This window comes from Dromiciops gliroides, chromosome 2 (genome assembly GCF_019393635.1).
Source record: "Dromiciops gliroides isolate mDroGli1 chromosome 2, mDroGli1.pri, whole genome shotgun sequence".
NCBI lineage: Eukaryota > Metazoa > Chordata > Mammalia > Microbiotheria > Microbiotheriidae > Dromiciops > Dromiciops gliroides.
In genome coordinates, this window is record NC_057862.1 from 423,909,005 (window position 1) to 423,932,617 (window position 23,613).

The 23,613-nt window shown below is 39.5% G+C and overlaps 1 protein-coding gene across 2 annotated transcripts in view; it reads left to right on the forward strand.

The window, feature by feature from the left end:
* Window positions 1–3,267: 3,267 nt before the first annotated feature.
* SCAI (suppressor of cancer cell invasion) overlaps window positions 3,268–23,613 on the forward strand; it is a 191,930-nt gene continuing 171,584 nt past the window's right edge. For both annotated transcript variants that reach the window (XM_043985115.1, XM_043985116.1), the window contains exons 1-2: window positions 3,268–3,399; window positions 8,802–8,846. In XM_043985115.1, coding sequence (XP_043841050.1) covers window positions 3,350–3,399; window positions 8,802–8,846 — 95 coding nt within the window. In that variant the 5' untranslated portion in view covers window positions 3,268–3,349. The remainder of the gene's footprint in view (window positions 3,400–8,801; window positions 8,847–23,613) is intronic.

Sequence of the window (23,613 nt, forward strand, 5' to 3'; positions counted from 1 at the left end):
AAATGAAATGACTTGTCATGGCTAATAATTGGGGCAGCTGGAATTTGAACCCAGAACTTCCAAATTAGAGTTGAGCCCTCTTGGTAGTTTCTAGTGAGCAGAACTGGACCCATTACACTTTATTTGGATGATCTAGCTCTCACAATGTGGCACTTATTTTATGTGGCCCAAAGCTTTGCTTTAGCAGACCTTCAGGCTTAGCTTGGGGTTATTACAAAATGCTTTGTGTAACATGCTTTTTCTAATCCTCTAAGCCCTGTCAGATGGTTAATAAGAGTCATATTTGTAAACAAATTTTATAAAGTGCTTTACTTGCATTTGCCCTGTGAGGTAGGTAGTACAAGTACTTTACTTTTCCCATAGTACAGAGGATGAAACCGCCTCCCAGGAGAGAGCAGAGATTTGAACCCCAGGTTTCTGATTCCCAAATTCTTTACCCATCCCATCCTATCCCCTACCTGTAGTTATTGCTCTTTTACAGAAGAGGTAACTTGTTCAAGGCCATACAGCTAAAGAATGGGAGAGTAGGAAGTTAATTCCACATTCTATGAATCTACTCTGCCACCTATACCATGTTGCCTTATTTATTTTGGATCTCTTATATGTAACAACAGTACAGTTTGGGGTTTTACGGGGACTGTCTGAATATGTTTAGTAACCAAAGGACTTGGTTTGAATCTGATGCTTTTTACAGGAAAAAAAAAACATTCATTCAAGCAGTTGCTGGATGTTTTAAGGCTATGAGACCATAAGATTTAGAGCTGAAAGAGACCTTAGAGATATCTAGTAAAACCCCTTCATTTGACAGATAAACACAGAAGATTAAATTGTCCAAGGCCACAGAGGTAGTGGGTCATATAGCTAGACTTTGAACCCCAGTTCTCTGACTCTAAATCCCCAGTGCTCTTTCCACAACACCATGCTGGTTCACTGTTTCAGATAGGAGCAGTACTAGAACCTAGAAGTATTAGAAAACCTGGCTGAGAAATAGGAATTCAACTCTTGGCTTTATCTATCTAACTTACTGGTAGGATGGTGGTGGAATGGGAAGGAGAAGAACAGTGGGCTACAACCTATTAATCCGTTGCTTCATTATGGAATAGAACATTGTAAAAATGTTAAGGGACACTGGAATTTTCTTCTGAGCTTCACTTTTTGAATGAGGGAATGGAATTTATTCTGACGTATAAATAACATGGCTCCATTTTAGCAAAATCCTGCAGCTGTTTTAGAAATCTAGCAATTAAGTACCTATTCAATTGATGTGTTTCTTAATTGCCCATCTCATGTAAGGCCTTGTGTTCGCTTACTTTTGGGCATACTAAAATGGAAGAACTGTATACAGTTCCTTCCCTCAGGGAAATTTGAAATTCATAGGGTCCAAGTCATTCCACATAGGATACAAGGCAGGGGAATTTCTAGGATTGTGCAAAATCCAAAGAAGAAAAATTTGGAATCACTTTCACTGATAGGTAGTGGTAGCATATGGGGTCAGTAATGACTCTAATGAAAGAGGTGGTAGTTGAACTGGCCCTTTGGGTGAAGAGTAGGATTTTAAGAGGTCTTTATGTGGACAGAGGGTGTACTCAGTTTGGTGGGCAGCTTAGAAAAATGTGTGAAGTTATGATGAATCTTGTTCGTTTGAACTATAGATAGCGAAGGTGAATCACTAAGATTGGAGAGGTAGGGTGTAGCCAGAGTGTAGAGCGCCTTGAATGCAAGGCTAAGGAGAGCTGTTATTTTATTTCATAGTAGGGAGTCACTAAAACTTTTTGAGTGGGGCAAGCTAGGTGGCACAGTGGATAAAGCACAGGCCCTGGATTCAGGAAGCTCTGAGTTCAAATCCAACCTCAGACACTTGACATTTACTAACTGTGTGACCCTGGGCAAATCACTTAACCCTCATTTCCCTACCAAAAAAACCAAAACCAAAACCTTTTTGCGCAAGGGAGTGATGGGAGGAATTATTTGGGAAAAAACTAAGGCAAGACCACCAGTTGAAATAGTTAAGGTGAACTCAGGTCCAAATCTATACCGCAGAGTGCTTCTTCCCAAAGGATATGTAGGAAAAATGCAGAGTATGTAAGGTGAAGCCAGACTCATATCTAATTATTTAATCTGAGTGGAATGTTATAATGTACCATAAGATTTAGGTGCATTAGGTCCCTTTTCTGTGTTCTGTGGTGATCCTTGGGTCTTTTAGTGAACGGCATTTCCACGTGGGCTCTTAGTAAGTATGAGGCTAGTTCATAGGATGATCCAAAATCGAGCACCAAATTGAAGGAGGGTTGGGGAGATGTTTTCATCATAGCACCTTAGATAAGCATAATAGTTCCCATTTCCCTGATGCTCTGCAGTTTACAAGTTCATTTCCTCACAACACTCCTGAAGCACATAAAGTGTATATAAATTGCTTCGCAAACCTCAAAACACTATGAACATTATCTTACTATTAATGTCAAGTTTTATCCTATTTTACAAGGAAAGAGACTGATACACAAGTCAATAGAATGGCAAAAAGAACCAGGAGACTTGGGTTTAGATCCCCAGCCTGTCACAGCCCCACAGTGTGACCTTGGGCTAAATTTGTTCATCTGTAAAATGACGGTGTGGGAACATATGATTTCTTAGGAACTAAAGAACTGATTGGGGAAAACCACTTGCCCAAGGTCACACGGCTCCTATCAATCAACAATTAAGCCAGGCTCTCTACTAAGTTCCTACGTACCAGAATTGGACCTGATTTCCCGTTCTGCCGCTTTACACTACATACCCCCCAGCTTCAGCCCCTGCCCCAGTCCTAGCCCCACTCCCCATCTCGCTAGGGGGCAGCAGGAGCTTTGGGTAAGAACTTTACCAGGGTGGATCACCTTTGTGGTGCATAGGGGAGGTGCAGGCAGTTGGAGGATGTGGACATGGGGGAGGGAGTTGCGCGCAGGTGCCTGCTGCGTTCGTTGCAGTTCCTCTCTCGGGCGCACGGTGGCGTTTTGGCTCTCTCCTCGCCCCGACTCGCTTAGCGGTAGCTAAGGCGCCTTCGCCGTCACCTGCAACCTCAACCGAACCGTCTGGACAGGCAAATCCGGAGGGACGGTGGCGCAAGCCATTCAGCAAGCGAGTGGGCTGCCACGCTAGCCACCCAACCAATGAGGGGCGAGAAGAATAGGCAGTGGAGGCGGACCCACGAAAAGTTAGGTTGAGCCGTGGGGGAGCTATCTCCCGCCCCTCGGCTGCCGCCGCCGCCGCCGCCGCCGCCGCCGCTGCCACCGCCGCCACCGCCGCCGCCGCCTCAGCCTCGCGAGCGCAGCGGCCGCCGGAGCAGCTCCCGCGGCGGAGCCGGGGCCGGGGACGGATGGTCAGAGGAGGCCGCCAGCAGCAGCCGCGGACCCGCCTGCCCTCCAGGTGAGCTGGGGGCCCGGGCGGGGGGCGGGAAGGACTGGGGCGGCGATTAGCCGCGAGAAGGGGGGGGCGAGGCCGAGGGGGGCGTGAGGGGCATCGGCTGGGAGGGCGCCTGGGCCGGGGGGCGGTGGCTTCGGGGGCCGTGGCCGGGAGTTGGGGTGGGGGGGGCAGCAGGCAGCGGTCGGGAGGGCACGCTGCCCCCGGCTCCCCCTGGTCAGGTCCCCGCTGGAGTATTGTGCTCGACTCCGGGCAGCACATTTTGGGAAGGATCATGACAAACTGGAGACGGTCCAGAGCAGGGCAGAGCAGGGAGGATGGGGAGAGCACCGGGGGACCGGCCGCCGGAGCGTCGGGACGAGGAGGCAAGACAGGGGGACACGGACGCCGCTGCCTTCCAGGGTCTGAGGGGCTGTGGAATAGGAGGAGGTTCAGGCTTGTGCATCTTGGCCCCAAAGGGAGCGATGGGGGGAAGTGACAAAGATAGAGATGTCTGCGAGGAAAGGTTTCCTGGTCGCGAGAGCTGTCCAGAAGTACCGTGGAAGGGGACTGAGTTCTCCATCCCCAGAGGTCTTTGAATGGAGGCTGGATGACCACTTGTTAAGGAAGTTGGAGAGCCAGGGGGTGGGGGGTGGGGCGGTTCTTGACCTTTTTTTGTGTTGTCATGGACCCCTTTGGCAGTTTGGTGAAGTCTGTGGACCCCTTCTCAGAGTATGGTTTCTAAATGTGTAAAATACGATATTTAGGATGAGAAAGGAGACCCACTGAGATAGTTATCAAATATATTAAAAAAAAAAACCAGACAAGTTCACAGACCCCAGGTCAAGAACCCCTCTTGTAGAGGGAATTTCTGCTTCGGTAAAGGTTCCATTCAAGTCAACAAGCATGTATTAAATTAGTCATTATATGCCAGTCACTGTGCTAGGCTCTGGGGATACAAAGGAATAGCCCTTGAACATGGAATTCTCTTCCTTTTTTCTTTCTGGCTTCCTTCAAGTCTTATAAAATCCAACTTTTTGCAAGAATCCTTTCCAGACTCCCCCTTAATGCTACTGCCTCCCCTCTGAGATGATTTCCATTTTAACTTGGAAATACCTGGTTTGTCCATAGTTGTTTGTATATTGTCTTCCCAGTTAGACTGTGAGCTCCTTGAGGGCAGGGGATGTTTTTGTTTTTGGTTTTGTTTTTGGTTTCTTTCTCAGCTTTCCTTTAGCATAGTCCTAGCACAAAGATGCCTAATAAATACTTGTTTACTTGCTTCCTCTTGGGTTGGTTATGACATAGATATAACTAGTCCAGAATAAGTATGTAGACTAGTAAATACAAAGTTATTTTGATGGTCAGGGGGAGGAACAGTGGTAACAGATGACGGAATCATGAAAGGCCTCTTGTAGAAGGTGGCATTCGAGCTTCAGGTTGAGGAAAACTCACCTCACAGATGGACATGAGGAGGGAGAAAGAACATTTCAGACATGAGAGATACCCCGTGGAAAGGTACTGAGGCGGAAGATGGAATGTTTTGTATAAGGAACTTTAACTAGGCCACTTTGGCTGGAACAGAGAGTATATGAGAGAATAATATGACATCAATTTATAAAAATAGGATAGAGCCAGACTGTGAAGGGTTTTAAAAGCCAAATGAGGGGCAGCTAGGTAGCACAGTGGACAGAGCATGAGCCCTGGAGTCAGGAGGACCTGCATTCAAATTCGGCCTCAGACACTTGATACTTACTAGCTGTGTGACCCTGGCCAAGTCACTTAACCCCAATTGCCTCACCCCCCCCCCAAATAAAAAAGCTAAATGGAGGAGATTTTTTTGTCCTAAAGGTACTAGGGAGCCACTAAACCTTCATGAGCAGGGAAGTGACACAGTTTTGTGCTTTAGGAATATTCATTTGGCAAAGGGTGAAGCAGATTCCTTAAAGAAGGGGAGAGATGTAAGTAGGAAGACCAGTTAAGAGATTATTGTAGTGGTCCAGAGGTGATGAGGATTTGAATAGGAAAAGGGGGTAGTTATGAGATGTTGTAGAGATAAAGTCTATGAGATTTGACAATTGATTACACATGAGTGAGGGAGAGGAAGAATTGGGGATAATTTCTAGGTTGTAAACCTGGGTGATTGGGTGTATGGTGGTGCCCTTGACAGAAAGAAGGAAGTGAGGAAGAAGGATGGATTGAGAGGAGTACTAGACTCTGGTCATGTGGAGTTAGAGTTGCCCTTGAGACATCTAGGTAGAGATGCCCAACTGGTAGATGGTAATAGGGCCTAGAGCTCAGGAAAGATGAGGACTGGGTATATAAGATCTAGGATCCATCTGCATAGAAGCAAATGAGATCACCAAGAATGACTACTGTATACAGAGAAGAGAAGGGGGCCATGACAGAACCTTGCAGTACATTCATTCACACATAGAGAGTAGGACATGGATGATTAAGCAAGGGAAGCTGAGACTGAAGGGTCAGAAAGATTGTAGTAAGAGAACTGGAAGAGAAGAATGTCATGAAAAGCAGGTATCAAGAATATGGAGTTTGTCAGTAGGGTTAAATGCCATTGAGGGGCCAAGAAGGGTGGAGACTATTAAAAATCATTAGCGGGCAGCTAGATGGCACAGTGGATAGAGCACTGGCCCTGGATTCAGGAGGACCTGAGTTTGGATCCGGCCTCAGACACTTAACACTTACCTGCTGTGTGATCCTGGGCAAGTCACTTAACCCCAATTGGGCCCCCCCCCCCCAATCATTAGGATTAGCAGTTAAGAGATTGTTACTAACCTTGGAGATAGCAGTTTCAGTTGAGTGGTGGGTCTGGAGATGGATTGCAAAAAGTTAAGAACTAGGATTATGAGGAGGTCGAGGCAAAGAGTATAGATGGCTTTTTCTAGGAGTTAGGTTGTGAAAAAGGAGGATAGGGAAAGGGAAAAGGATAGATGGTAGCCTGAAAGGATAACAGGTTTAAGTGAAGTTTTGTTGTTGTTGCTGCTGCTGTATTTTTTTTTAATCCAAGATCCCTTAGCATGTTTTTAGGCAGCAGGGTAGGAGTTTGTGGTTAAAGAGAAGTTGAAAATTAGATGAGATCTTTAAGCACCATCCCTCTTCTGGAGTAAGATCAAAGACAAAAATAGAAGGGTTAGCCTTGGTAAGGAAAAAGATAATTTCTTAGAGACTGGAATAAAGGAGAAAAGAATAGAAGTGAGAATGAAGCAGTTTGAGGAGTGGAGTTGAGGGAAAAGAGAGATGTCATGATGAATGACCTTGATTTTTAAAATTTAATTAATTTCTTCCCCAATGAACAAAGATCTTTTTGTGTCTCCATCTTACCTCCCCCATCCATTGGAAAAAAGAAAAAGAAACAAACAAAATCCTTATTGCAAATATGTATAGTCAAGCAAAACAAATTCCAGTATTAATGGTCTCAGTTTTCTCTGAAAAATCCTTTGCTGAAAGTAAATAGGGAAATGGTGGGTATTTGGGGGCTTGAGAGGAGAAAGTTTGCAGTAGACACCGTGGGATCCTGCAATAGAGAGTCAGTCAGGGAAAAGTAAAAGGATTGTTATGTAGCTGTAAGGGCCCAGGTGAGATGAGATAACATAAATTTGTAGTGGCCCTAATTAGCACAGCCTTGTGAAGTTCCTGCTGTTTCTAGAGGCATATGAGTAGAAGCAGAGAAAGTGTATGGTGAAGGTAATCCAGGTTTGGAATTTGGAAGAGGATAAGCCAAACAAAATAAGATGGGGCAAGCAATTTGAGGGTAGGGGACAGTGCAAAGTTGAACTGGTTAACTAGGTATTAGGATTCTTAAAGGACAAAAGCTAGGCAGGAACAGGGATGATAGATTGGCAAAGGCTGAAAGGATAGAGTGACTGAAGGTTGCAGTAAGGAAGAACAGTGGTTTAGAAAGGGTGAGGCACAGGGGGAGATGGCAAAATAGGGAGGTTATGTTAGGAATTTCCAAGTTCTGGATTTCTCAGATGGAGCATTCCTAAGTGGTAATGAGAATAAGGATATGACCATTTCTGCATTTGGCTGAGCTGAAGTGGAGGCAGCTTCTGTGAATTGTGATCTTGAAGCGTTGGGTATATGAGGGAACATCAACACTTTTTATTGGAAGAGGTCGGGGTATAGAATAAGACTGAGCCAATTGTTTAATTCCTTGAGAAAAGAGGGAGATTGATGTGGCAGTGGGTAGATAATTAGAGACTATCCATATTTGGATGATGGGGTTGAGTGATGTTGGCAGTTTGGACTAAAAGATTTCTTAGATTCTGTGATGAAATGATGAGGGAGTGGCTGTGAAAGACCTAGAAATTAAGAGGAGCTGGGGGGTTGTGATAGGGAGAGTTGGTTTGGAGGCAAGAAGTGGGAGAAAAGCTTTGGCAGAAGCTTTGAGGACCTTAGCTGTGAGAGACAGTGGGTATGAGAAGGAGACTGAGGGCATGAAGTTGTGAGGGAATGACCTTTGAGGGACAGTAGGTGTGATTAGGTATGGGTTGGATTGAGGGACTCGACCCAGACACCAAGCACGAGGGAGATTTGGCATAGAGGGAGATTAGTTAATAAAAGCAGTGGTAATTAGGGACCAGGGGGTTAGGGTCGGTGGGTATGGGGGTGTGTGTCACATATGATGGGGTTATTTGGTTATACGATAGGCTGAGCCATGAATAACAGTGGGTACTGGCACTGGACCATGAAGGGCAGGGATGATAAGTGATCTGGAATGTAAAGGGTAGAAGAGTGGGACTAGGTATTGTGGGCTATGAAAGATAGTGAGCATGGAGGACTGTATGCTAGGGGGACATCGGACTCTACTGTGTCTCAATGTAGTCACCATAGGTACTTTTGGTTTACTTTCTTTGCTTGCTTTTTGTCTGGATATCTGAAAGTCAAGGAGCTGCAGAGGAGAAAAAAAGGGCCCAGATAACTAAAAATTAGAGGATTGCCTGTTAATGGAAAGTTCACTGTGCTTTATAGATACCATGAACAGGTCACAGCAACTACACAGTCATGAAGGACTGAGTATGGAAGCCATAAGGCCTTTTAGGCTTGACTGTGGATAGCACTAGGTATATATGGCTCTGGTCTGGTCTTTGAGGGACAGTGTACAAAGGTACCTGGCATGAAGGTTGGTGTGTGGAATTTTAAGTTAAATAGGAGTATTTAAGCATTGTGATATATGAGCAGGCATTGTGGGGGTTACAGTGGTCATAAGGGAGCAGTAGTCCTCATTTGGCATTGGGACCAATCATTGCACTCAGGATTTTCCAGGCTGGGGTTATGAATTGGTTTAGAGAATTAGATATCAAGATGTCAGATTAGTTCTGGATTGATAGAAGAAACTCAGGGTCTCCTCCCTCCATCTTGCCCCCAGCCCCTTCACTCTCTAATAATTGCTTTATTTTTTTGGTCTCTAGACTAACTGGCACAGTGGAGAAACCACCTCGAAAACGGAAAAGCAGGTAAGTTCTGGGTCTTATTTGCTTTCAGTATTTGGCTTCTGAAGCTCAGCCTTGCCTTTTTGCTCTTTTTTTTGGCTGATGGCAGATACACCCTGTCCAAATTCTTCCTTGACTTATTTAATATGTCCACCGTAAGTACATAAAGTGCCTATCTTCTTTTTTTTTTTTGGAGGGGCAATGGGGGTTAAGTGACTTGCCCAGGGTCACACAGCTAATAAGTTTCAAGTGTCTGAGGCTGGATTTGAACTCAGGTACTCCAGAATCCAGGGCCAGCGCTTTAACCACTGCACCATCTAGCTGCCCCAAGTACCTGTCTTTTGAGTAGTCTTTCTCTTAGTATAAACTTTTGATTATCTGGGACAGTGTAGGTCATGGATAATTGAAATCCATTAATATTTCTAAATTCTTATTTTAGCGTAGAGTGGGTTTTTTTGCTCAATATTAATTTTTTCAATCAATTAAAGTCTGCTTTCTCTCTTTTCCACCTTCTTCCCCTGCTGAGAAAGCAAGAAAAACAAAACCCCTACTATAGACATGTTTAGTGAAACTAACCCTAACCCTAACCCTTTGCTCTCTGAAGGTAGGTAGCATCATGAGTCTTCTGGAATCACTATTCTGTAATATGATTTTATAAAAAAAGTTATCTTTTTGTTTTTATATCACCTACATTCCCTTCATTCTTCCCTCTCAGAAGGATATCCCCTATAATAAAGAAGGAAAAAAGAGGAAAAAAGTTAACTAATATATAGGAAAAGTCTGTTATATGCAGTGTATCACATACATGGTCCCCCACCTCTGCAAAGAAATTGAGGACAGGTGTCTTCTTATATTTCTTCTTTGGGGATGAGTTTGATAGTTTTTTGTTTGTTTCTGGCAGGGCAATGAGGGTTAAGTGACTTGCCCAGGGTCACACAGTTAGTAAGTGTCAAGTGTCTGAGGCCATATTTGAACTCAGTTCCTCCTGAATCCAGAGCTGGTGCTTTATCCACTATACCACCTAGCTCCCCATATTTGGTAGTTATTTTGCAATTTTTAGTTTTGATTGTTTTATTGTTGTTATTTTTGTTTACATTGTTATGTTGTTTTTCTAGTTCTTTTTACTTCTTTATTTGTATCATTTTGTATAACTATTTTCATGCTTCTGTATTCATATTCATTGTTTCTCATAGCACAGTAATATTCTACTTCATGCATGTACCACAATTTAACTATTGTATCTACTTTGTTTCCAGTTCTTTGCTATTACAAGAAGTGGTTTATAATTTTAACTTCTTTCCTGCAACTCTATTATTAGAACTTTTAGCAAGTTTATTATTTTATTGTTAAAGTCATTGCATTTTCTTTGCTTACTCATTGAAATAAGCAATGAAGTGTTTGAAATATAGGAAATTGGAGAGGAGAAGCAGAAGAGTTTGATAACCCCCAAATTAGAGAACTATCCCTTGAATCCTGAAAAGTTAAAGTTGCCCTTCAAATATACTGCTAAGAGATGTCAGCAACTCTGTAGTTATATGGAGTTCATTTTAAACAGAGACACAGAAATAAGGCAATTAGAGTGAAATGGTCAGTCTATAACTGTATCCATGGATATGCTTATTAAATGATTGTAGTTAGCTTGAATAAACTGCAGAGATGACTATTTTATTGATAAGCTAAAGCTATTAATGGTAGAAATGAAAATAGCCAACCACTTTTTCTAACTCCTTACAATAGCAGAATGCTATTAGTGATGGATGAAGCTTTGATTGTCAATATACTAGTAGGCCACACCACTTGTAGAATAAAACTTTTTTTTTTTGGTAAGGCAATTGGGGTTAAGTGACTTGCCCAGGGTCACACAGATAGTAAGTGTTAAGTGTCTGAGTCTGGATTTGAACTCAGGTCCTCCTGAATCCAGGGCTGGTGCTCTATCCACTGTACCACCTAGCTCCCCCAGAATAAAACATTTTTGAAGGTAAATGTAAAAGTTTCTATGATCATATGTTCTAGGGCCATTAGTTCTAGCTCCTCATTTTATAGCTCAGAAAACTGAGGCCCTGAGAAGTTTATGACTTGCCAATGTTACATGTGTAGTAAACCTCAGAGAGTTTTGTCTAATATGTATATATGTGTATGTATAATTGCATATACATATATCTGTCTGCATCTCTCCTCCCCTCTCCTTTCCTCCCCATTAGTCTCTAGGTAATTTCATTGATCCGAGTTCAGATGTCTTTTAGTGTTGTTTTGCTGTACATTACTGTAGTCACTGAGTATGTTACTGTTTTGTTCCTTCTTATTTGATTATACATTAATTAATATGAGCCTTCTCTGGTGGTTCTTAAGGCTGTGATCATGACATTAATTGTGGTAGTAATCTGGGCTGATGCTGGGGCCCTTGTTTTCTGTGCTTTTAGGGAAAGATGTCCAAATAAAGGTAATTCTTTCTTGCTTTTCAATAACAACAATTGTCAGTAAAGGATGTTGTGAGTTAGTAAATCTTTTCTTATCCTATTGGCGACATGATGGTTGCTATATATACTAATAAAGATTTTCTTTACACTGTAGGGTTTTGTGTTTGTTTGTTTGTCTTAAAACACAAGAGACCCGGGCATTATAATAGTTTCAGTAGATTGAATATGTGCTTTTGTTATGCCATATAAAGCAGAAAAAATTCTTTCCAATGTGGCTGTTGTTTGCTGTTACCTCTTTTTCCTGAAGCACTTACTTCAGTAAGTCATCAGCATATGCAGCCTGGATCCCTTGAGACTGGGACTATGTGCTATACAATGAGGAATAGAGAGAATCTGTTTGCTGCTCCATAGGAAAATGGGAAAAATTTGTCAGTCTAACCAAAAAAAGGAAAACAATGTATATTTGACTTCCGTATTCCAGAATTTCTTGTACTGTTATAGCTTCTGTTTTCAAGAATAGTTCTATACGGGGGCAGCTAGGTGGCGCAGTGGATAGAGCACTGGCCCTGGAGTCAGGAGTACCTGAGTTCAAATCCTGTCTCAGACACTTTAACACTTACTAGCTGTGTGACCCTGGGCAAGTCACTTAACCCCAATTGTCTCACTTAAAAAAAAAAAAAGAATAGTTCTATGATGTAATTTATACAATGTGGAAGGTACTTGTGTAGACAAAGAGGTCTAGTTTAAATTCAATTATGGTTTTCTGTTAAAAAAAGAAAAAACAAAATCCAAAATTATGGCAGTGCAATGTTGATATTAGACCTTGAGTGTTAGACTTGGATCACAAAGATCTGCATTTAGATCCATTCTCTGACACCACAGGAGCACTGTGACCAGAGATACCCACTTTACCTCTTAGAACCTTAGTTTCCTTGTCCATAAAGTGGGGGTGATACTTAAAGTACCTTAATCACAGGATTGTTCTGAGAAGCAAATGGGGGTACATAAAGCATTTTGTAAACCTTAAACTCTACAGAAATGCTACTGTGGTGTGCAAATTAGCTGAGACGAACTAAAATTTATCGACTCATACAATAAACTTTGTATCTTTGTACATCTTCAAACCATCTTTTAATAAGCATTATATCCTTTTGCTGTAATCACTTGTTTTATACAATTTATTTAGTTCACGAGATTTTTGGATATATTTTTAAGTTCTTCATTATACTTCACTTCTGTCACATTGGGTATTTAGCACACCTTTGAAAGAGTCCATTTTTCCAGGCCTAGGCTTGATTATAACCCATTTGTTTTCAACAGGCTTTAAATGAGATGAGTTTCCAGGCCAATGAATCATGTTTAATTTCCATTTCCTCTAAAGCTTGCTTAACTTTTCCTGAGGTGTATGGCATGGTGCAGCATTGTGTTGTTGTATCCCATATCTATTTCAAAATTTTCGTAATTCCAAGACAATTATTCATCTTTGTATTTATCAGAGTTCATCATTCCCACAAGGGGGACAAGATATCCAGGTCCACTGGAAATGAAAAATTTCCACGTTATTTTGGTGGATGTTTTAGTCTGATGGAAATGCCTCTTTCTTATAGGCTTGCTTGGAATTCTGACAACAATTTTGATATCTATAGCCTTGAATGAAAAAATGAGTTTTAATACTTGATTGAGATAAAGTGTTCTGTAAACATCGAAGCTCTATTTAATTATTGACTATTATTATCACTTACAATTATCTCTTTCCAATCTTCTTTTGTTTCTGTGTTATCTTGCCCATGAAAAATATTTTTTCTCATAGCAAGTTAGATTTCTCCCCCTATTTCTCACTGTTTGCCACTGTAGAGAAATCAGCCTCCCCAGCTGCCAGGTCCCTTAGTAGATGTTAGCTTATTTTCTGATGATTAGTTAGGCTGTTTTGCAGCAATAGTTTCAGTTATTGGTACCAGCTTTTTTTTCCCCTTTTTTTTTTTTGACCACACTTTCCTTTTGATGTTGGTGAGGCTAATCCTGGCTCAATGTGGATCATTGATCCTTGACTTTCCCAGCCCAACAGCCAATTGCAATATCTCTAACAGTCATTGAAGTGTGCTCTTTCAGAGCCATAACTTTTGCACATTTCTTTTGAGAAATATTTATTATTAAAAACTGCATTGTTAAAAACATAAGAGTGCAAATATATATATATATATATATATATATATATATTTGGCATAAAATCTGTCATTCAGCTATTTAAATAAGGGGTAATAGCTAAATCTGGTTTCATCTGGTCAAGGTCAGATTTAAGGAGTCAGTCTAGTGTTAGTAGCAGACGTGCATAACAATTACAAAATGAAACTATATAAAAATTATTTCTTATTCCAAGTAATTGGTGCACCACTGAATTTTACATTGTTAATAAAATAAGAGGGGGGATATCCCACGTAACATTACTTAGAGAAACACTTATTAAAACTGAAGTTATATAATTTGCCAGATGTAATATTTTTATGCTTCTTTATAAAATTCAGTGGATCTGAGACCTTTGTGATATGAGTATTCTCTTCAGGGATGTATATTACAATCCATTCTTGTGTCATGTATATGTTTTGTCCATGTACCACAGAAATCCTTCTAAAGGGGTCTAACATATGCTTGGAAGCCTTCTTCTTCTTCTTCTTCTTTTTTTTTTTTTTTGTGAGGCAATTGGGGTCAAGTGACTCGCCCAGGGTCACACAGCTAGTAAGTGTTAAGTGTCTGAGATCAGATTTGAACTCAGGTCCTTTTAAATCCAGGGCCGGTGCTTTATCCACTGCGCCACCTAGCTGCCCTGGAAGCCTTCTTTTGATCCTTTTGACTGGATACTAGTGGAATATGAAAGTTAAGCAGTTATATTTTGCTCTCATCTCTTGATCATTCAGTCATATGTCTCTCTGATAACATCCTCTCTGCCATTCTTTTTCTTTTGTAAAATTTTTGGTCACAAATGGTGTTGCATCTCACTCACATTCATCATGTGCTTCTCTTTTGCTCTTTGGGGACCCTTTGGTTCTTTTGATACTCTGGTATCATATGATTTGGAGCCATAGCATCACTGGACAAACATTGTTAAAAAGATGATGAGCCTTTATTTCAAGGAGAAGCTTGGGGTCATAAAATTGATCAGTTTTCCAAAAGCAGTCTAGTTCATATAAATTTCTTTTTTTTTTTTTTTTAGTGAGGCAATTGGGGTTAAGTGATTTGCCAAGGGTCACACAGCTAGTAAGTGTTAAGTGTCTGAGGCTGGATTTGAACTCAGGTACTCCTGACTCCAGGGCCGGTGCTCTATCCACTGCGCCACCTAGCTGCCCCCCAAAAGCAGTCTAGTTTATGTTTTGGTAATTTTCATTCCAGATCATTGTTCATTCACAGTGCTTGTTAAAGAACTGTATACTGATGGCCCAACTCTGTGGGTTGATCATAGGATTGCATACTATAGTCTGGATAATAAATATTTTTATCCACTTTCCCCCCCCAATTTAGATTGTTAAGCCAAATTCTTTTTAATAATTATGGATCCTATTTAGGAGAGTCTTCAGTGTTCTGGAGTTTATTTCAGTTAGCCTGATGTCATCTGCAAACAGAAGCTTATGGAAGACATCTCCATCTATAGGGAATCCCTCTTCCATTTGGTCTCTGCACTGAATATCCTCAATAACAGTGGCACATACCTTTCCAAGCATACATCTGCCACTTTTATTCCTTCCCTGATATTAATGATCAGGTTATTGAAAAAAGTTATTTTTGTAATACTTTTTAGAAACTCTTATATAATTTTAAGATATGCACAAAGAGACACTTGGTTTGTGGAAAATCTTACCTGATCTCAAAGTATCCTTTACTCTGACAGCTGGCTTGTGTAGCTTATTAGTGTCCCTGTACCCTTCCCTTGTTCTCTACTGCCCCCTTGTGATTTCCTGTAGCACAATTTCACCTCTACTGATTGCTTACTCAATTAACTTTTTTAAAAAGTATTTTATTATTTTCCAGTTACATGTAGAAATAGTTTTCAACATTTGTTTATATAATATTTCCAATTTCAAATTTTTCTCCCTCCCTCCCCCCCTCCCCTAGACAGCAGGTAATCTGATATAGGTTATATATACATAATAACATTAAACATATTTCTGCATTAGTCATGTTATAAGAGAAGAATCAGAGCAAAAAAGGAAAAACAGGAAAACAACAGCACCCAAAACAAAAGAAATAGTATGGTCCAATCAGCATCTGTATTCCACGGTTCCTTTTTTTTCTTTTTTCTGGATTTAGAGAGCCTTTTCCATCATGAGACCTTTGGAACTTTCTTGTACCGTTGGATTGGTGAGAAGAATCTAGTCTGTCACAGTTGATCAACACATACTGTTGATGATACTGTGTATAATGTTCTTCTGGTTCTGCTCATCTCACTTATCATCAGTTCATGCAAGTCCTTCCAGGTTTCTCTGAACTCTTCCTGCTCATCGTTTCTTACAGCATAATAGAATTCCATTATATTCATATACCACAACTTGTTCAGCCATTCCCCAATTGATGGACATCCCCTCAATTTCCATTTCCTTGCCACCACAAAAAGAACAGCTATCAATGTTTTTGTATATGTGGGTCCTTTTCCCTTTTTTATGATCTCTTTGGGAAAAAGACCCAAAAGTGGTAATGCTGGGTCAAAGTGTATGCACAGCTTTATAGCCCTTTGGGCATTTAATTAACTCTTTTTTTTTTTTTTTTTTGCGGGGCAGTGGGGGTTAAGTGACTTGCCCAGGGTCACACAGCTAATTTAATTAACTCTTGATGTTTTCACTGCAGCTATGGAAATCCCTTCTTCAGCCAGCATCCCTGAGAAGTAGTCGTTAAAGTCCTTTTTCATTTTTTTCCTTTATACCCCAACAATTTTTAAGATTGTTTTGATTCATCACATTTTCATTTTAAACATTCAAAAGTCTTGTTTTTAGACGTGATTTTTTCATTTCTAAATGTTCCTGTAATTTTCCATGATCAAAGAATAAACCATAGAATATAATTTTTTAAATATGTTACATAATACCCTTGATGTCATAGCTAGTGTTATTTATTCTGATTTTGAGATTTGTTACTTGAACTATAATATTTTCAGTATAAAACATGGATTGTCCCCATGTCTGGAATGCTCTCTCTCCCCATTATGTCTGCTTGGTTTCCTTCAAATCTTAGTTAAAGTCTCACTTTTTTCAAGAAGCTTTTTCAAATCCCTCTTAATGTTAGTGTCTCCCCCTCCCCCCCGTTGATTAACTCCAATATATCACATATGTATATTTGTTTATAAATAGTTGTTTGCATGTCACCTGCCTCCATTAGTTTGTAAGTTCCTTCAGAACAATGATTGTCTTTTGCCTTTTTTTTTTTTTTTTGGTATTCCCAGCACTTATCACGGTTTCTGGCACATAGTAGATGCTTAATTAATTAGTCATTTTGTAAAAGAAAGCTTGAATGAAAGAAAAAAAATGAAAGAAAGTGAAAAACAGCATGCTTCAGTCTGTGTTCCATCAATATCAGTTCTTTCTTTGGAGGTAGATAGTATGCTTCATCAGTAGTCCTTTGGGATTGTCTTAGATCACTGTGTTGCTGAGAATAGTTAAGTTATTCACAGTTCTTCATTGAATAGTATTGCTGTCACTATGCACAACATTGCCCTGGTTCTGCTCACTTCATTATACATCAATTCATATAAGTCTTTCCAGACCTTTCTGAAATATAACTTCTTAATAAAATAACCATAAGAATATATATGCATACTGATTTTTTGCATGTAATTTAAGTAAAACAAATGGGCAATCAGTATGCATCTTATATTACTAGGTACATTGAATAATAGATGTACTATATCCATAAGCCTACCTTTTGGTAACATGAGCAGTTTTGACCAATCTTGACTTTTGGTGTGGTTTTTTTTGCCTTGACTGAATAGACATATTGCATATGACATACATAGTAAAGCATATGGGTTTCTTGCGTGCTCGTCTGTCATTGAAGCAGAACCCCATGGATGACTTCATAGAATCCCAAGGTTCTACAGAATGAGAAACTTTGGAATAGAGGGTCTTGAAACCCCAATTTAATTCTAAACTTTTATAATTTTATGATAAAGAAGATTTTTCACTACTGCAAGATTTTTTAAAGATCTAAAATATAGGGGGGCAGCTAGGTGTCACAGTAGATAGAGCAACAGCCCTGGAGTCAGGAGGACCTAAGTTCAAATATGGCCTCAGACACTTGATACTTATTAGCTGTGTGACCCTGGGCACAATTGCCTCACCAAAAATAAAATAAAATATAGCATGACTACTTAATTGGTCACTTTTTTGTTAGACAGATTAACAGAGTTCAGTTAGGAATTTGAATACCTGGGTAAGGGTGATAAAGAAATTAAGGGATAAAATGGATTTTCATCATGTTCCCACACAGAATGAAGGATGAGAGACCACAGTTGGGATTATAATTTTATCCTTGTAATGTCAAGAGAACTGGTAGACTATGACTAGCAGGTTAGATGGACTCCTTGTGGCAAATTTATAGGAAGACATGGATAAAGGTCTGGTGGAATGCACAGTTATGGATGGAATGTGATTAGATTTGTTGCAGAGAAATCTCTCACCAATAAAAAATGAGTTCTTTGGAATAATAAAATGTTTAAGAGAAAATGATTATACAATGCCATATATTTATTTTTTATTCTGGCAGCTCTTGGGGTACCCATGATCCTTTCAGGAAGTCTTCAAAGTCAGAACTGTTTTCATAAGGAATTTTTTGCCTATTAGAATTCACTTTCCAACTACATGTCTATGTGGGTCTGGATTTTTTTATGTGTTTCAACACTTTTTTTCCCATGTACTTCATTTTTTCATATACTTTATTTTTTTGTATTCTTTTTATTTTTTTTTTTGCGGGGCAATTGGGGTTAAGTGACTGAGGTCGGATTTGAACTCAGGTCCTCCTGAATCCAGGGCCTTATCCACTGGGCCACCTAGCTGCCCCCATATACTTTAATAAAACAACATCATAATAGATGGAATGCAAAAGTGGATATGAGAATCTAAGCTGTCTTCTATTAAGCCAAACATAAAAGAGAGTTGCAAAAATATATAAAACATTGCCATTTTTCTCAGTAAATTTTTTTTGGAAAATATATTTTAAAAAAATGTTATTTATGTCAACATGTCATCTTATCGTTATTTTAAAGGAATGAATAAATTTTTTAAAATTATCAGTTTTAATTTCGAATACAGTAAAATTAATAGATATAACCCATATTAAAAAAAGCTCTTCGGGTCTTTAATAATTTTTAAGAGTGTAAGAGGGTTCTGAGACCAAAAGGTTTGAGAAGTGCTGCTCTAGCAAAGCCTTCCAATCAGGAAAGCCTTTGAATATGGGCTTGGTAACAGTTTTGGAGAGGCTTTTATCATCAGAAGATTGGCTATTAACTGATGCATTTCTTTTGGCTACAGCAGCTCATGAAGACAATGATATTGAAGGGTTTTGAATTAGATGAAACCATGGGCAGTGTAAACAGTGAACCATGCTGTAGAGCTTTTAAAAATTTTTTTCATGCCTCCACGGTGAGGACAAGGTTCTTAGTTGCTATTTTTTGTCAGATTGTTTATGACAGAGAATAATATTGAACTGAAGTGTAAAAGCAGATATTAAATTATAATTATTAGTTACAAGAACATGGTACCTTTGTGAGTCTAAAAGCCACTGCCATTTCTTTTAATTGAAGGAAAAAATATTTCATTTTCCCATTAGTTTGAGGACCATTTATTATTGAGTTTGAATCTGAGCACTGGTGAACATATGTTCTTCCTAACTAGGTCCCAAAGAAAAATGGGGACTATATAATGAATATTGCCTGTAAGAAGAATATGACAGGAAAAGAATGGTGACACTGTATTGATAATAAAACTTGATGGAGTGGTGCGGAAATGTTGTGAAAATGGTAATACCCTCCAAATACAGGAAACTTTATACTTTGATGAAGAAGTCTTTAGTGTTCTAGGCCAGAGCTTCTTAAACTTTTTCCACTTGCAGCCTCTTTTCTCCTGAGAAATTTTTATGCAACCCTGGGTATATAGGTATGTAAGATAGGTATACATAACCTTTTATTGTTGCCAAATTTGTTGTGACCCCCACATTCAGTTACATGACACCATATGGGGTTGCAACCAATGGTTTAAGAAGCTAGGTTCTGAGGCAGCTAGGTGGCGCAGTGGATAGATCACTGGCCCTGGAGTCAGGAGTACCTGAGTTCAAATCCGGCCTCAGACACTTAACACTTACTAGCTGTGTGACCCTGGGCAAGTCACTTAACCCCAATTGCCTCACTTTAAAAAAAAAAAAAAGAAGCTAGGTTCTAGCTAAGTGGCATGGTGGATAGACACTTGGGCCAGGAGTTGGGAGGACCCAAGTTCAAATGAAGCCTCGTACAGTTAATATTTATGTGACTCTGGGCAAGTCACTTAACCTTTGTCTATCACAGATTCCTTAACTATAAAATGGAGATAATACTATCACCTACCTTCCAGGGTTGATGTGAGGATCAATTGAGATATTAATTGTCAAGTACTTTGCATAGTGCTTGGCACATAGTAGGTCCTTAATTAACACTTGTTTGTTTCTCTTCCCTCTTTCTTCATTGATGATTCACATTTACCTAAGATCATAGAGTATTAGAATTGGACAGAATCATAGAGATTATCTAGTCTAACCCTATCACTTTATACAATAATCTTTAGTTTACAAAAGGCTTTTTTCACAGCAGTTCTCTGAAGTAGATAGTATAGGGATTGTTTTTCCCATTGGATAGGGAAGAAACCTTGATTTCAGAGCAGTGAAGTGACATGCTTAGGGTCTAGCAAGTAGTATAGTGACTTCCACATAGTAGGCACTTAATAAATGTTTATTGAATTGGAATATAGATGCTTGCATTGCTGTTAGGATTTAAATCCATAACTTTTGACCCCAAGCCCAGTACTCTTTATATTATATGCTATTTCCTTGAAGGGACTTCTTAAAAATTACAAAGCTAATGTCTTTTTTTTTTAAGTTCCATTGATGGTTTTTGTTTTTACATTAGTTATTTCCAGATACAGGACCTCTTTCCCCCACCAAGTCTGCTTCAGCACTGAACCTTTCCTTATAACAGAAAAACACTTAAGCATAAGATGATACAATTATTGCATTTGATAGTGTATGCAACATCCTATCTTAGAGTTACCCCCCTATCAGCTAAGAGGAGGGAAGTCTGTTTTCTTACCTGCTCTCTAGAAATCAGGATTAATCAGGATTAATCATTATAGTATTCAGTTTGACTTCCTTTTAGTGTTCTTTTCATTTACATTATTTTGGTCATTGTTTATGTTTTTCTTTTCTATACTTCTCTCTGTCAGTTCATTAAAGTCTTTTTGTATTTCTCTGAATTACTCATATTCACCCAATCACAAAACACTAATATTCTATTATATATTTCTACCATAGTTGTTTAGTTCACTATATGGGCACCCAACTTATTTCTAGTATTGACTACTATAAAAAGTGTTACTGTGAATATTTTGTTCTATATAGGGCTGCCTTTCTGTCTTTCACGTCTTTTATATTATAGTGTTGCCAGGTAATGAGATTTTATTGCTTATCTAGTCATGTTGGCAGTGATGCACTGGTGATGAAACTCCTATTGCATTTGGCTGGTTTACCAAATAGGTAGCACACATAACTCCGTGTTGGAGGGGTTATTTTAAATGTTGAAGAATGCAGAACATCTTTAGGTGTTGTTTGTAGGAATCCAGTCTAGGATTCTGTCACGCACAGCTCTTCTGTAACATGGTGACAAGCTTCTTTGTATAGCACAGCTGCTCTTTGCTTCTGGCAGTTTTTAGATCCCTGTAGCCTCTGTAGCATGTTAAAAAATGGTTCTATATTTGGAAAAAATCACATCAAATAGAATTAGTGTATGGTAGGGTAGAGAGTCTTATCTCAGTCCCGGCAAGGATTCAGTTCCCAGAATTCCCAGAATTGTAGAATGTTTGAGGTCATTTAGACCAGACCCCTTCAGCTTATTCCTCCTTTCCTCCGCCATCTTTTATAGATGAAAAAATAGCTGTAATAGGCAAGTCTGAGACATGCCAGTATCCTGTTTACATTTGGTATTGAATGAAATGAGACATTTATAGGTTATTCAGCAATTAATAAAGGAAATTTACTTAGCTAACGTAGGAGAAGGATATTCAACAAGAATATGTATTGAGAACACCAAAGTTGATTCAGCTAAGCAAAGCTGATTTCCCCATTGTGGATTACCAGCCTAGTATCAGAGTGGGCCTGGAGATCCTCTTGGCTGTTTGTGTTCAAGGCATCAGGAAATGATGTCAACAACTTGAGCATTTCCTCTCTGAGCCGTCCTCTGAACCAATCAGGTATTGAGATGGTTTCAATACCTTTTAAGGAAAAAATTAGCTTAACTTGCCTGGGGGCAGTAGTTAGGATATACTGCTCATACTGAAGTAACATTAATGTTATAGAAAAAGCATTAGGTTTGAGTCTTGATTCTGCCAGTGTGTGATAGATGGCAAATCATCTCACCTCTCTGAGGTTCAGTTTCTTAATTTGTAAAATAGGGGTACTAATAGGCTACCTGCTTCCTCAGGTGATTGTAAGGAAATTGCTAGGCAAACCTTGAATTATTATAAAAAGATTATTTTTATAAATGAGGAAAGTGAAAGGGTAAGTGATCTGCTTGGTACCAGTGTGGTGTGTAGTGGAAAGAGTCTGGACTTGTGGTGAGGAGAGAACTGAACTGAAATCTCATCTCATATTCGTTAGCTTTGTGACCCCAGTATAGTTATTTATCCTTGTGAGCCTCAAGTTTTCTCATCTGTAAAATGGGTATAATAACACTTGCCTCACTGGGTCTTTGTGAGGATTAAAATGAGTAATAATAATAATAATAATAATAGCTAGTATTTGTATAGTGCTTTAAAATTTGCAAAGAACTTTACAAATATTATCTCATTGATCTTTACAACAACCCAGGAAGCAAATACTATTACTATCCCCATTTTGCAAATGAAAAATTGGAGATAGTTTAAATGACTTGCCTAGAGTCATGAAGATAGTATCTGATGCTGGATTTCAACTCAGGTCTTTCCAACTCCAGGTTCATAGTTCTCTCCACTGCACTACCTAGCTGTTTAGGTAAGCTATGAAAAGTGGGGGCTGCTAGGTGGTGCAGTAGATAGGTCCTCCTGACTACAGGACTGGTGCTCTAAGTTCAAATCCGGCCTCAGACACTTGACACTTACTGTGTGACCCTGGACAAGTCACTTAACCCTCATCCCCCCACCAAAAAGGTATGAGAAGTGATATGCAAACCTTAAAGTCCTATATAATGACAACTTTTGTTGTTGTTGCCACTTAGTATTATAGAGCTGAGATTAGACCCCATGTCCAGTGCTCTTTGCATTTAACCATCCATTTTGTTGCAGGACTAAAAATGCATTATGTTTATATTCTCTTCTTGATGAGTATAGGTACTGTGTTCTAGATATGATTCTGGCCTTAATTAAGTGCTTTGCATATAACAGGTACTAAATCTGTCAGTCAATACACATTTATTAAGCCACTACTAGGTGTTAGACGCTGTGCTAGGAATACAAAAAGAGGCTTACAATCTAATGGAGGAGACAACAAGCAAATAAATATGTACAAACAAGCTATAACCAGTATAAACAGGAAATAAATAAGGCACTAGAATAAAGGGGAGTTGGGAAAGCTTTCCTAAAGGAAAGCTTTGGATTTTAGTAGGGACTTAAAGGAAGCCAGGGAATCCCATAGGCAGAGATGAGGAGGGAGAGTATTCCAGGGATGAGGGACAGCCAGAGAAAATTCCACAAACTGAGGGATTGTCTTGTTCATGAAATAGTAAGAAGGCCAGTCACTGGACGTGAGAACATGTGGTGGGAGTAAGGTGTAAGAAGACTGGAATGATAAGAAGGGGTTAGGTTATGAATCTCTTTGAACACCAGAGGATTTTGTATTTGATTCTGGAAGCAATAGAGACTCATTGGAGTTTATTGAGTAGTGAGGTACCATGGTCAGACTTGCACTTTAAGAAAATCGCTTTGCTAACTGAATGGAGAATTGGAGTAGGGAGAGATTTTGAAGCCTGCAGAACCACCCGCAGGCTGTTATAGTAGTCGAGGTGTGAGGTGATGAGGGCCTGCACCAGAGAAGTGGTGGTGTAAGAGGAGAGAATGTATTTGATGAACAAATGATTGTTGTTTAACAAAATTTTATTTAGATAAGGACAACAAAATTTAATT